The sequence below is a fragment of the Bombus impatiens genome, unplaced genomic scaffold, assembly GCF_000188095.3.
Source record: "Bombus impatiens unplaced genomic scaffold, BIMP_2.2 scf_0166, whole genome shotgun sequence".
Classification (NCBI taxonomy): domain Eukaryota; kingdom Metazoa; phylum Arthropoda; class Insecta; order Hymenoptera; family Apidae; genus Bombus; species Bombus impatiens.
In genome coordinates this window covers 200271-214251 of record NT_176585.1, presented here as the reverse complement: position 1 = coordinate 214251, position 13981 = coordinate 200271, and the positions used below count along the sequence as shown (strand labels likewise).

Below are 13981 nucleotides of genomic sequence, written 5' to 3'. Positions count from 1 at the left end.
GTAGTATGGTGAAATGGCTCGGAAGGTTTTATCTTAGAAACATCGTGCACAGCGTGTTTAAATATTCATCTGTTTACGAATGCGTCAGGTAATAGACATTAAAATAAAATACAGTATGGTGATGTCGTTCCGGAAATTTTAGTTTCGAAATATCTTGCAAGACACGTTTATAAATACATATATTCACGTGTTTAGAGATATGTTGAGCATTAAAATGAAATACAGTACGACGATATGGTTTGGAATGTACTTTAGTTTGGGAACATAGCACAGAACATATTTAAATATTCTTGTGTTCAAGGATTGTGTTTGGTATATATTAAGATAAAATACAGTATAGCGATACAGGTAATGAAATACAGTATGCGATTCGAGAGGTTTTATTTTAGAAATATCGTACAAAGCGTGTTTAAATATTTTAGAGGTACAGTTAAATATCTTTGTGCTGTTATAAACCTATTGTTTCTAATATACAGACAAATTCGTTTCAATAATGATCAAAAGTCTACTTAAGGTATCGTAATAATAAATACTATCTTAACCGTGGCGTTAATTGTGCGTGTTTAAGACCGTTTAAGACCGTTAAGGTACGCTCATAAATAAACCTGAAACTAGCGAGGATAACTGCGAATTGTACGTTTAACAAGCCATATCGAGACTAAATTGACCAATTTCGTAAAGAAAAACCATCGTTTTCTGAGAATTAAGTTAATCATATTATATATATAACGTGGTAAAGAAAATTCGTAAGATACATAGTACGAAAGCACGTCATAATTCTACGAATTGAATTATGTTTGCATTGTTCATTGATCCTCTCTAATTGCTTTCAGTGTAAACTTGAATTTGTAATGGAATTCAAATTCGCTTGGAAATTTAGGAAGATTCCATTTCCTAATTTAAAAATAGATGATTATTATTAATACGATAAAGGACGTCTAGCATAAAAATTACTAATTCATACTTCCAATTTTAAACATTCTTTTATCTACTTCTGTAACAATAAAACAGAGAAATGTCGGAAAGGGAAATAAAAGAAAATTGGTTTGTTTGCCACATCCGAGTGGCAAAATAATTGAAAGCCACGCGACATTCATGTGTAAAATTATCGCAAACGGTTGTTATTTTTCTCATGTTCCACGAATGAAGAATTACGAATGAAGAAAAAAATTTCATTAATGCTGTTCCCTGGTTACAAAGAGGCATCGGCGGAGTTAAGATACAGGATATCAAATTACTTGCACATCCTTTGACGTTACTCGGCCACTTTAATCCCATTGACTTGAAGAGGGACGCTCAAAGAAGCGTCGTGAATTGCAAGGGCGTAGTGAAAAAGACGTTCCGACACCGTTCTCAGATCGTTGCTGCGGCTCACTTACTGAATTATTTACGTAAAAAATAAATTTACCAAAGGTTCCTTCAACGACTCTCGTTTCTACCACTTTTTCCGACGAATTGCCCCGGATTGCTCGATCTTCTTAATAATTCTTAAAGAGAATATCCACATCGTGCGGAAATTCAACATTGAAGGAGGAAGAGTAACGCGGAAAGCACTGTGAACCGACTAAACGACTCGTTATTTCCACACCGTCATTTCGTAAATTCAAATATTTGAAATTTGCTTCCGATTAAAAAACGAGCGAACCATCGCGATGCGTCGGTTTTTAAAGTAATCTCGGAGATACAGAGTGGTTCGCGAAGCGCGGATGTTCTCTAGTGTTTCAATAATTGTCGATTGCTGTTAAACTATCCTAATCGATTCCACTTAACTATCCACCATCACCGCTACGTATTCTATGCATCGTTTTGTTAGTTATTGCCAGACACGCAATACGATAGAAGTAACTCCATAGCCAAAAAGAACGAAGAACACATGGTAAAACTATGACAATGATCGTTGTTCTTTTATAAAGACTCAACGTTAGACTGCGAACAGAATTGACTTTGCACAGAATACGCGTACTGCGCAAAAGTGTATAAAATATCCAAAATACAGTACCAATTATAACATATAGTAGGAGAAACAAATTTCTTGCTAGCTTCCATATTTTTAATCGTATTCATAAAAATACAAATTTGCATAAATATACACAATCTATTTATCATGTTTTTCATCTGTGTTCTTCAAACTGGAATCAATTCTCTTTTCAATCAAATCAATCTCGAAATGAATTTCAGAATTATTTCATGAAGCACGCCGTGTAAGCTGCGAATAATCTCTGTAAATCGAGTTGGCTGTGAAATTCAAATGGGAACACCATGGCGGTGTTTCTGTTACGTGTAATGGCTCCTCGTTACCCTCTTATCAATAATTCCTACGTATCTAACTTACGATCTATTCGCTGTTTGGTCGAATTTCTAGGTACTTTCTCTCCCGTCGACGGGAAGAACGAGAGAATAGGGACAGGACGAGAGAAACGCGCGTGAAATACTGTCGTAGTGTGCGCTATTGCAGGAAAGTTTGGCTGTTTCGTGCGAGTATTAGAAACCACGAGAACGGAAGTAGAAGCCCGGCCCAGTGCCTGACGTCACATCCGCCAGAGACGTATCCGGCGTCACGTTGCATGGCTTCCGTACGTTCTCCTGAAACAGAAATAAAACACTCCTTCTCAGTTTAAATCCGGTTTCACCATTGGATTTCTAAGATAACGCACAATCATAGATTTATGATTATAACTCGGAGATGCGACTTTTCGTGATAGAGAGGACGGAGATACGAAGGGAGGAAGGTATCGATAGCGTTAGCCAGAACGAAAGAATAATGAAACTGGCCACTCGTAAATCAATGTCTCGCGTAGACTATCGGATTATTGGTTTTTTCTACGTCACCGGCCTGCACTGGTGAGCTAACGTCTTTATTAATTACCACGCTCTTTAGCCACCAGTTGGACACTTTTTACTCTTAAGTAGGACCATAACATATAATTATTCGAACGTAACCGTGATTTTCCCAAGCAATTGTGTGTATCCAACGTCCGATTAGATGGTTACATTGCGAGCTTTTATCACGATTGCTCTTGTTCGTGATTTTCATGTATTCGTTAATTCTATGTGAAATATTTGTAGTGCATTGAAATATTATTTGAGTGGATTATATGAATTTTGGCTCTTGAGAATTATAAGCAGAAAAGAGATAGCTAAAAGAACGATGGGAATCTTAATTTATAAAGTATCAGCGATATCTTGAAAGATGATAAATTCTAACATCAATTATTCTTAACGCGTCAACAGAAGGACTGAACATGTTTGCCAGGATGAGGTTGAATTTTGAGAAGCAGTAGGGGTTCCAGGAGCTGTAATACGTAATAAAGATATTACACGTCCCATACGTGAATGCAAAGAACATGCCACGAGCAGATGGCGTCGGGCACGTGTACGCGTACTCAGCTGTGCTTACAAGAACATCGCTTGACGTTGCCAAAATCTATTACATAAGGCGTCGAGCTCTACGTGCGTGCAAGATTCTCGTGGCTTAATGCCCTAATATTAAATTGTCGTGAAAGGATAACCGACCCTTCAAATCTCATCCCCCAAAGTAAGATTTAACCAGAAAATCGAAGAAGAAACTGTCAAACTGAAAAATTAATAGATGAAGTAGAACGTTTATCAAACGAAGCTCTCACGGATAAGAAACATGTACTTGATCCCAGAATTAAATAGAGATAATTTTTTAATTGATTGACCGGCTAATAGAATTCGAAAATTTATTTTCTCTAAAAGATGGAAATGTGATTTATGCGCTTCGAGTGAAACGAAGCACAACGCTAACATTTTCGGTCAAAGGCTGTAGTTGAACGAGTCTGAAGGATGTTCGAAGTTGGGAATTTTTAAAATCGTTGAAATTTTCATGATGGAATTTAGTCGAGCTACTAGAGTTCGCTAAGGAAGTTAGTTAGGGCCATTTGTACGACGTAAAGGTTTCGATCATGGCTGTTGGCTTTTTAAGACTTGCATTGTTGGCGCACTTTCGATTTGATGGTTCTTTGCGACTACCAATATCGACCAAGATCAAGATCTTGATCTTTTTTCTTTCTTTCTTTCTTTTATGAGGAATCGCCAACAGGTATTCTGTTTAATGTTTTTTTCTACAGTTGCACAAGTCTGAATCTCCAGTGATGAAAATAGATAGAAGCACTTTATGAGATAGGAATGAGCTTACATTCGACTGTGTACATTGGAAGCTAATAAATTTTCCTTTCACTTTTCCTTTTCCGAAATTGGTTTTTTTGTCTTCCTACCACTGATTCGTTCGTGGCGAAAATTTATCGGTTTCTGTGGCGATTGCTCTCATATTTTCTGGCGATTAAATACTTGTAGAAACTTCTATTTTTCCACAATGTTATTTTTGGAACTTTGAAGTCAATTATTAGCTTGTAGAATTATTCAAACGGAACGTCATCGGAGGAATGTCTCGATCAATCTGTCAGGTGATTTTCAGTACTGTAATTGTTAGATTATTGGAGAGACAGCAATTCCTTCGCCAAGATCGATCGCGATTGATCGCATACTATCGGTATTAATTCCTAAAGTCGCATAACATGCCTGTATATACAACATAAGGCCATTTACTATTAGATAACCGCATGAAATTCATATCACTGATGGGATGGTTGATTCTGTCTACAGACGAACGCTTCTGATACCGAATAACATGATTTTAAAATATTTGACAGTCCTATCAAAATATATGGCTCTTCAGATATTATTTCACAATGGAATTTATATTCTATGATTCCATGCTAATTTCTCTATTAATCTTCCTTCTTCTTTTACAATATGGCATTTATCATAAATATATATCTGATCCTAATTTCTAATTTACTAGCTGTGTGCTAAACACGGCACAAGAAGACAATCGATTAAATAGCTTCATAACCTTTTATAGGAAATAACGGGTTGGTCATTAAATTATGTTAATATATTGCATTTGAAAAAGCGTTTTTAATCCTCATAGGATTTCTGCCAAATAATTAATTGCATAAATAGTTAAATAATAATTAATTGTAAGCCATTCAATTCTTCTTTGAACATTTGCACATATATCGGGTTATTTACAAATAATTTATAATCATAAATTATTATTGCACATCCTGTATAGGTATCTAGTGTATTGAATTATTTAATACTGTAATTTAAATTATTTAATTAAAACATTATAAACTTACCAATTCGAACACAGCTGATATTAAAAAAAATTAAGCTAATAATAGAAAATTTCTAATGCAATTTACTTAATTCACCGTTTTATTCGACGATCCCAGAAAGCTTTTCAATCGACGATACACGAGTATGAGCACTACACCTAACGCTGTTGGAAATTACGATGACCCAGGGTCAGTAAATCGTAGATAATAGTAGTAATTGGAAATTCCTTGGCCAATGCAAATAAGAGACGGTTCAGAGATAAAGAGGGAAGATATAAATCTTTGTCAACGCGATTTGGTTCACGGTCGATGGAACGTCCGACGTACTAGAGCCTACAGCCTGCGGTTTACACAATTTCCTCGGCATTCGAGTAGTCTGTTCTACTCGGCGCCTCGTGGCCAGAAGATCACGACGGATTCCGGACATCAGCGGACGATCCGTTCTCGTCCTTTGTCGAGGATGGGTATCAAGGATAGTTAATTGGCTACCCGAATAGGGTACGGCCAATTAAGCGTTTAATTAGAGTGGCAGGCTATCGATGGATTTTCGGTTGCTTGGCATTAATCGATGATCTCTGGTCTGACAGGGCTTCGAATATTCGTCGTTGAAATTCGTTGCAGTGGGTTTATGTTTTGTTCAAATTTCAAAATACTGTTCGAAAATTACAATCAATCTCTCGGATAATCCGTTGAATGAATAAGAACATTTATATCAAACACGTTGAGAGAAACATAAACTGTGAAATTGGAACACTTGTAATAGAATACGTTTATGTATATATCGTATGCATTATATGAAACATTTTGAAATTTCATTGGCAGTGTAATGAGACACGACTGTCGTGATTCAGTTGGAAAAATTTGCAAGCTGAAGATGAATGTAGAAGCCATAGAATATTTATTAGAAGCATATACCCATTGAATATCTAGAAGTATTAATACAATGGATGATACGTTTAAGTACTTGATTATTTAACATAATTTAGTATTTCATTGTTTGTTTAAATACTTTTATGACGTCTGTGAAACATATATTTGCATTAAATATCTGCTAGCTCCTGTGTACATTTTTAGATTTGTTTCAAGCTTTTCCATAATAGTCGAGTAGTTTATCATCTTAGTTTACTTACCTTAATATACTATGGCATAATCATGATAGGGGAGTCTCATTACAATGCTAATGAAATTTCAATATGTATCATATATATATGATAGACATAACGTAAGTATTCAAATATCTTCATCATCTACTGTGTATTTCATTTGAGGCTACGAGTCCCCTTTTGATAGTAAAAACAATATGGTCAAAATTGCGAGTGACTTATGAAGTAAGACACAAAGTCACACCTATAAGTTCTAACATTATTCTCTGCCCGTAGAGATCCCGGTGCACCAATATGTCGTCTCTAGCCGAAAATTCACGAGCGCTTTCGAGATTTTTAAATATATAGATATATCTGTATATATATATATGTATGTACTTGGTGCACATAGGCAACATGGCGCTAAAGTTAGTAGGAAGTTTAATACCTAACGACTCCCTGAGCTACCGTTTATACGGCTCCAAATTTCATCCCTTGCCTTTTCTTTTTCTCGTCGTCCCTCACTCGGTCCCAAGCTCGTCTTCCTGCGATATTATTAAATTTTCTGGGGGAATTGAAGCAAGAGAATCCATTCTTGTCCTTGTGTTATTGAAAAAGAGCGTACAACATGGTTGACTGCACGAAGGGCGGCTGCAAAATCGTTTCAAATTTTCGATTCGGCTGAAAGATTCTATTCGATCTATCAACATTTCTATATGTTGGAAATGTCGAAATTACCGCGAATCGAGGAAACGAATTTAATTCCCCGGTTGGGCGAAATATCTGAACGCGGCAATTAACGTGCTCGAGATTTTTTCATGACTGCCGTAAATGAAATACTATCCTTTTGTGATTCCATTCGCGATTAAAAACGGTACAGTCAAACGAAGCAAGCGCTTTTCGAACGATACGTGGCGAAAAAATATTACGCCACAACCACAGCTGGTTTCTGTATACTTCTTCGCTCATACATACCATCATGAAGATGTACGTGAATGTTCGAATATCGATCGGTTTAATGACTGCCGAAACATTTCCAAAGTACGACGAGTAGCACTCGAAGAAGGATCGACTTTTGAAACGCGTAGGATACAGGACAATTTTCAAGAGTTCCTTCAGGAAAGTTAGGCCAGTTGGAGAGGCACTTTTGCAACTTTTCGTGCTTATAGATCATTCCATGGTAGTCGTAACGTTAACTTCTCTTTTTCTCTCCCTCTCTCTCTCTTTCTCTTTTTCTGTCTCCATGACAACAGATAGACTTTCACATTAACGAATCGATTTCGTCGAGTAAAAGTTGAAGCTACAATTGGCTCTTAGAGCCACTCAGACATGCAACACCGACAAACCGTGATGATTGAGAGAAAAAAGTTTCGATTTCGTCAGGAAAAAGAATATTACCGACGATTGTTGCATCCAGTGTTATTATCGTTTGAAAAAGAATGGTAATTAATATCGTTGATATACGTCGATAACGAAACGATGAAACGACACGGTTTAGCTTGGTGTACATCCGGCAAAACAATGAGTAAAATCGCGGACCAATTAACGGTGTAATGGTTGCACGATAATTTGCAACGATAAAGCTTTCCTCTCTCTCTGGGGATCGTTCGAACACCACAAATTGCTCCAGCTGGCCTTAATAATTTTCTTTAATCACTGCATTCTATATTTAATTCGTAGCGTCTGATAGATACGTCCCGGTGATCTACAGTTCTTTGGTAAGCTCAGTAGGCTAGCTTAGCGGAGCACTTATGGCTGATTTATACGAACCATTACCACTAGCAGTGACCCAATAAGGTTATCCGCCAACCTCGGTGAATCAGATCAGTGGCGCTCTTAAAGGTTGATTCACAAGGCCCACCGTTAGCCTTAAACCGTCCTCGATTGTGAATCTTATTAAGGTCGATGATGATACTCTTGTACTTGGTGACTTGGAGATCAATAGCGGGCTACTACAGTGTTATTATTCCTGCTATTGAATACGAATATGATTGTCTATGAATATTTTGATTGCGTTTAATAATATGGGCAGTTTTATTGTTCTATCTCCGGATAAGACGAAGAGGTTTGCTTACTACGAGACAATTTCAGTGGCAGGTAAAAATGTGACTGAGTATAGTAGGAATGATTTTGAAATATGAAGTGCAGAAAGAAGGCTACTCGACTCGAAGACGAACTGAGAAACATAACTCAACGACTATAGATACGCATCTTCCACATATTTTAACAAACGTTCTATTGTATTTTGTAACTTTTTTCACTTTAGACCGCTTGAAGCAAGGAAAGCACTTAACTCCGAGCAAATTAAACTCAAGAATAGAATTGGATAATTGTATTCAGAAATTGTATCGGTTAACTCGATAGTATTAGCATAATATTAGTAATTATGATTGTGCGCTATTGCGCTATTGTATTCTTAAACATTCGAAACTCGTTCTATGCGTCTCTTTCATATGCACTTTGGCCGCTTTAAATACTAATCTAAGAAGAAAGAAGTTTCCCATTTGCCATTACGACAGCAAGAACGGGAATTCTTAGACGACACGTCGTTAAAGCGTGGGCGTAGCTTTTAACTACAGTTTCCGTGTTATTAGCGCCGGCTAGTCGTTAGCCAAATTTTTCCTGGGCAAACTATTCAACTCGTAATCCGAACACAACAGTGCTAAAAGCTCATCGTCGTCCTTAATAGTGCGCTCTGAATACGAGCCAAATATTAAAATCTCTTCTCGCGGAAGGCAAAACTTCAAAGACGCGGCGGAGCGGTTCAGAACGAAGATTCCAGAAGATTAGCCGGGAAGAAACGCGGAAATTCGGTGGCTCCTAGACATCGAAAATCCGCTGCAAAACAAGGATAGAGGCGAGATAGTTCGAGTGAAAGGTACTGAAAAGGTGGAATAAGTCGTCGAATTGGAAGATAACGAAAGGAAGGGGGACAGGGGAAGAAACTGAGCAGAACTGAAAGTGGAAAGACGGTGAAAACTTTAGGTTGAAACGGTTAGAGTGCCCTTCGGAGCGAGACGGTATGAAGATATCGAGGATAGGGTCTCGAGACGAGTGGCAGAGTGAGAGGACTCACGGTGATGTGCAATTAGGAAAATTGAATTCCGCCGTAATTAACTTTCTTAATTAATAGAATCGCGGGATTGTATCTTTAATCTGGCCGTTGGAAGTGCTTCTGGCAGCTTCTGTCACCGAACGGGAGAGAATGTGGCTTGGCTCCGACTCGGGATGAAACCAGGAACAGATGAAGACGACTGTAAAGGACGAGGATAGAGAAAACGATAGAACGACCGGGATGCAAGATTGACGAACGTGCAGAGAACGTGGAAGAACAGGGAGAAGAAAGGGATAAGACAGGATTGTTGCAAGACGCAGAAGCGGTGGCGACGATTGCGAGCTACTCTGGGATGGGTAGTCGCTGTAAGTTTTGATATATGCGCCAGGTTATTTACGATCGCATAAGAATTAGCCCAGACAGTAAGCCGGTCTTTCTCTAGCAAAAAGCTGACTTTGTGCCGCGGACTGGCACTGTAGTCCACCGGTTTTTGCTCGTTCGCTTTCGGAAAAGTCGTTAAATCTCGCGCCGCATTCGACGAATCAGCCAAATGACGTTTCTTGCGTCCTGTGGTTGTATCGATGGAAGTTCGGACGGCGATAATTCCACTCGCGTGTCTCAACTTCTTCGATACGGTGCGATGGTGTCATTCAAATCTGTAGGATATTTCGACGAAGCTAAACAATGCAACGAGTTAATTGATGCTCGAAAGTGTAGTTGTTCGTATAGTATCATTTCGCTATATCTGTTCAGTTATACGTTGAAACAATAGCCCTGTCATGGAATTATTCAACTCATCCTCTCGTTTTTTGATATCTTCTCTGACTGATCTTATGGTACACAATATTTTCTCATTCTTTCGTCATTATATTAACGACTTTATCCGCCTCATAATATACAACAAACTTGAGTATTCTATACGAAATTGAAGTATAAATTTGAACATGCCGAAGCTCGGATGATTCAAATAACCCCATCTTCCGTAGAACAAACCGGGCAAGTGGCGATAGATTCGCGAGACCAACTGTTTGCATTGGTTCGTGGATACTATTTGAAAATTCGTCGGATCCCCGGGCGAGATTGTCACAACGAATTATGCTGGTCGCATGAAAAATTAACGGGGATCGTTTTCGACGATCGACGTACGTTAGAAAGCCAAGCGGAAAGTCATTTTTCTCTTCGTTCTTTTAACGGCCACTGGCAGATTAATTAATCACGCCGTGCCGATTTCGTTCGACCACGCGGCTCGATTAATAAAATCGAACCCCGACTCTCGTCCCTTGTTTAAGTTAACTTGCTCGCCGTGCAGTTAATTACGCCGATCGATGAGCGCCGTATATTTTTGACGTTCATGGAATACGAGGACACACCGTGTGTACTCGTAAAACTGGTTTTGACGAGCGCCTTTAATCCCGGCCAACGAATGGAAACGACTCTGAATTCACGATGAAACGCGTAAATTCGTAATCTGCAAAATGTACAACAACTCGCCGAACTTCTGATTTATGATCCTGGACAACGCTTTCACAGGATTTTCCACGTTATGCCGTGTTATCTGACACATCTAAAATATTATGAGGAAAGTTGTACATGCGTACATTGTATTTTTCGACCGATGTGCAGCAATTAAGAGAATCTCTACTGTTGTTATTCGACCGCTTACGCAGCAGTGAAACCTTGTCAGTCTGTCATCAAACTTATCGGAGTACGAACGTGGCGCCATGAAGAATAATAAAGCGACTCATTGGTGTTCCGATTGGAATCTCACAAGGAATTGTGCTTCGTGTTGTTTCAAAGGTAAGTCAATTGTGATTATATCAATGAATTGATCTTTAACGGCTATCGTGAGTGAATTTTCTGATCATTTTGTTCGAACATTATTGTCCTGTAATAACATCACCGTGATGTTATTTACGATCGTTGCAAATAGTAACTGGCTTTCTTTTTATAATATTGAATGATCATGAAACGCTTGATCAGATTTGTGTAACTTTATTGATTTTCAAACTAAAACAGAGTGCATGGGCATGAAATTTCATCCATGATAGCTAGACCGTAGATATTTATACAAATTTATATTTTTATGAACATAACTAAAAAAATGGAATTTTCATGAGACTCTGTTTCACGCATCAAATATCATAACGAGTAGTACACTTTCGATATTTTATACGTTTCACATATATCTTCTGTACATTTTAACATCTTTCAATTTTTGATAAATGCATTAAATGATAAGCAGCTTAACGATAGGACAAACTGATTTTCTTTCATGATACCTTTCGACAGATAGATGATCTTTTAATTGGCAACGATCATTTTCTTCTCACTTTGCGTAGATTGTTTACAATTTCACTACGCTTAGATCTCGAATGGTGTTTCATCGAGATACATAATTTACGCGGCATTCATGGCGATATTTATGAGAATATTTTTGCGTCGGAGTAAGCTCGTAAAAATCATCTCCAAAGCGCAGTGACGCTAGCGTTTAATTCCAATCGGGCGGTAATTCTTTTCGAAAGCAGCTACTCGAACCCATAAACTGGTGTGAATTCGCAATTGGGAAAACCGTGCTGCGAATCACTGAAACTCTGATTTATCAACGCGATCGATATCTCTACAACATCGATTATAAAAGCACGAAACGTTGCACGGGCTGTGGTAATGAACGACGCTACTCGTTCGTTTTTCATTCAGTAGCGAAACAAGTATTTTATATGGAAACTGATCGATCAATTTGGGACTTTTTCATATTGCGTTCATACATTTTTTAACCAATCTTGCTGCATATTTCCACCATTTCCTACCTAATTGTGCTTTTCTGCTATCAAGAGCTTTTTGAAGTTAGAGAAGATATAGAAGAATTATTGTTAACCTATTTACGATTAGAAGTAGATTAAAGTAAAAAATCAAAAAATTTTGTTTCTGAAGCACAATATGGATCGAAATAAAACATAATATAAAATGAGTTTTAGGAATCTGCTTTTATACACGAACAACTCAAGAGTGAGACTAGATAACTGTACTTTTTTGCAATTATTGCATTTCCGTTCCTCAGGTGTGCGATTCATCTTCAACACTTAAAAGACAAATGATCTTTCCATAAATTTATCTTTGTAGTGAAACTCTATACATAATAAGAAATTGCAAAATAAATGTGAAAAGGATACATCTTTTTAACATTTCACCTATACTTCTCAATTTGTAGTATATATTTGTTTTTAATTCAAATGGTTTAATTCGAATTGCTGTGAGAAATTTTGCTTGCCTTCAAATTATCGATAATTGTTTCGCCCCGGTATATTTCGCACAAAAGCGTAAAACTTGTGAAGCAATTCGAGTTACGAACGAAGCACAAACAAAACCCTAACACCGAGGACACTGTCTCGCAGCTTCGTGAAACCGGTACAATCCGCGACGAGGAAGATGGAGGGGAACGTCTGCTGGAACGTTGCCTATAAACCGCGTAAATTCGCAATCTGTGAAACTACGAAACGAGTCGGCGAAGTTGTGATTTACGGCGCGTCTCGTCGCCCCGTTTACGGGACAGAAGAAAAGGAATAGTTGGTCTGCTGCTATATACGTATGTATATGTACGCGTACGACGAGGGTGAGTCGGCGGTGGGCGTCGGTTGTTCGGGAAAAATGCGACGTAGCGCGGCCCGCCGTTTTCTCGCAATAACTTCCGAAGGAAAATTCACGATAATAGAGACTACTGCCTGTGAATTCCGTATGCAAGTGTGCTTACGCCACTCCTCTGCTCTCTTCCAGCTCTCCTTTTCACCAAACCTCTCCACCTATATCCTCTCCTTCCTATCCCCTTTTCTCTTTTCCTTTTCCTCTTTCCAGTAAGATCTCGACCGCTCGTGCCACCCTTTCCTTCTCTATTTCTCACCAACGCGACGCGGGTACATGCACGTTTTACCCTGGGATTTTCCCTCTTTCTTTGCGGAGCCGAAACGACGTCCGTGGCGAACCAAGGGAGGCTGAGCTAGACAAATAGTCGCCCCGTGAAATACCGCCGCCTCCTTAAAACTTTAAAGTGTTTCGAGTAATCCTAAGGCACGACTTTAGATCATGAGGATACCTAGCCTTGTCCTTCAATCCTTTCCACCTCTTCTTTCTCACTTCCATTGATACGATTTCCTTGTTCTATTCCTTTTACTTTGCATGGTATACTTTCTCTATGGTCGCGCACACGTGGCGTGTACGAAAACGTTACGGCGAATCGAATACAAATAGCCGCGTCCGCTGCTCGTAACGCTCCGGCCGATGAGCTTCATGGAGGAAGGCTCTTGTTCCGCGGTTTGATCGCGGTAGAACGACAATTTAGAGTTTGCTTTTATGGCGGTAATTTGCACTGAACGTCCACCATTACGCGGAGACGTTTGTACGATACTTTGATCGTATTTTTCCGCCAGCCGCAAAGCGATACGAGTTGAGTCATTAAACTGTGTTTTAGTCGGTGTGGTATTCAAAATAAAAGATGTTAAATGATTGGAATACAGAGACGAACGATTTCAGGGAGCCAAAGGGAAAGAGAAATACGTGGAAAAGTATCGTTCGGTGTGTAGTATAAAATTCGAGGCTTTTAAGTGGAAACTCAATGCTAACCTGGTTCGACGATCAGCATTACAGTGTCGGTTCGTCCCTCTGTTGGTCTGCACGAATATTTTCCGACGTCGTGCGGCGTGACCGCC

The 13981-nt window shown here is 38.7% G+C and overlaps 1 protein-coding gene and 1 long non-coding RNA gene across 5 annotated transcripts in view; one reads left to right on the top strand and one right to left on the bottom strand.

The window, feature by feature from the left end:
- Positions 1-366: 366 nt before the first annotated feature.
- The window catches only part of LOC100740009, a 111789-nt gene continuing 98174 nt past the window's right edge, over positions 367-13981 (bottom strand). For all 3 annotated transcript variants that reach the window (XM_033319564.1, XM_033319566.1, XM_033319565.1), the window contains exons 7-8: positions 13896-13981; positions 367-2583 (exon numbers count right to left, since the gene is read on the bottom strand). The exon at positions 13896-13981 ends at the window's right edge or, in 1 of these variants, runs on beyond it. In XM_033319564.1, the coding sequence (XP_033175455.1) occupies positions 2556-2583; positions 13896-13981 (114 nt within the window). In that variant the 3' untranslated portion in view covers positions 367-2555. The remainder of the gene's footprint in view (positions 2584-13895) is intronic.
- The window catches only part of LOC105680442, a 115237-nt gene continuing 103835 nt past the window's right edge, over positions 2580-13981 (top strand). Inside the window, exon 1 of one of the 2 annotated variants that reach the window (XR_004461258.1) lies at positions 2580-9646. This is a non-coding gene — a long non-coding RNA (uncharacterized LOC105680442). Of the gene's footprint in view, positions 11079-13981 lie in introns of both variants that reach the window. The other variant, XR_004461254.1, reaches the window with a different exon arrangement.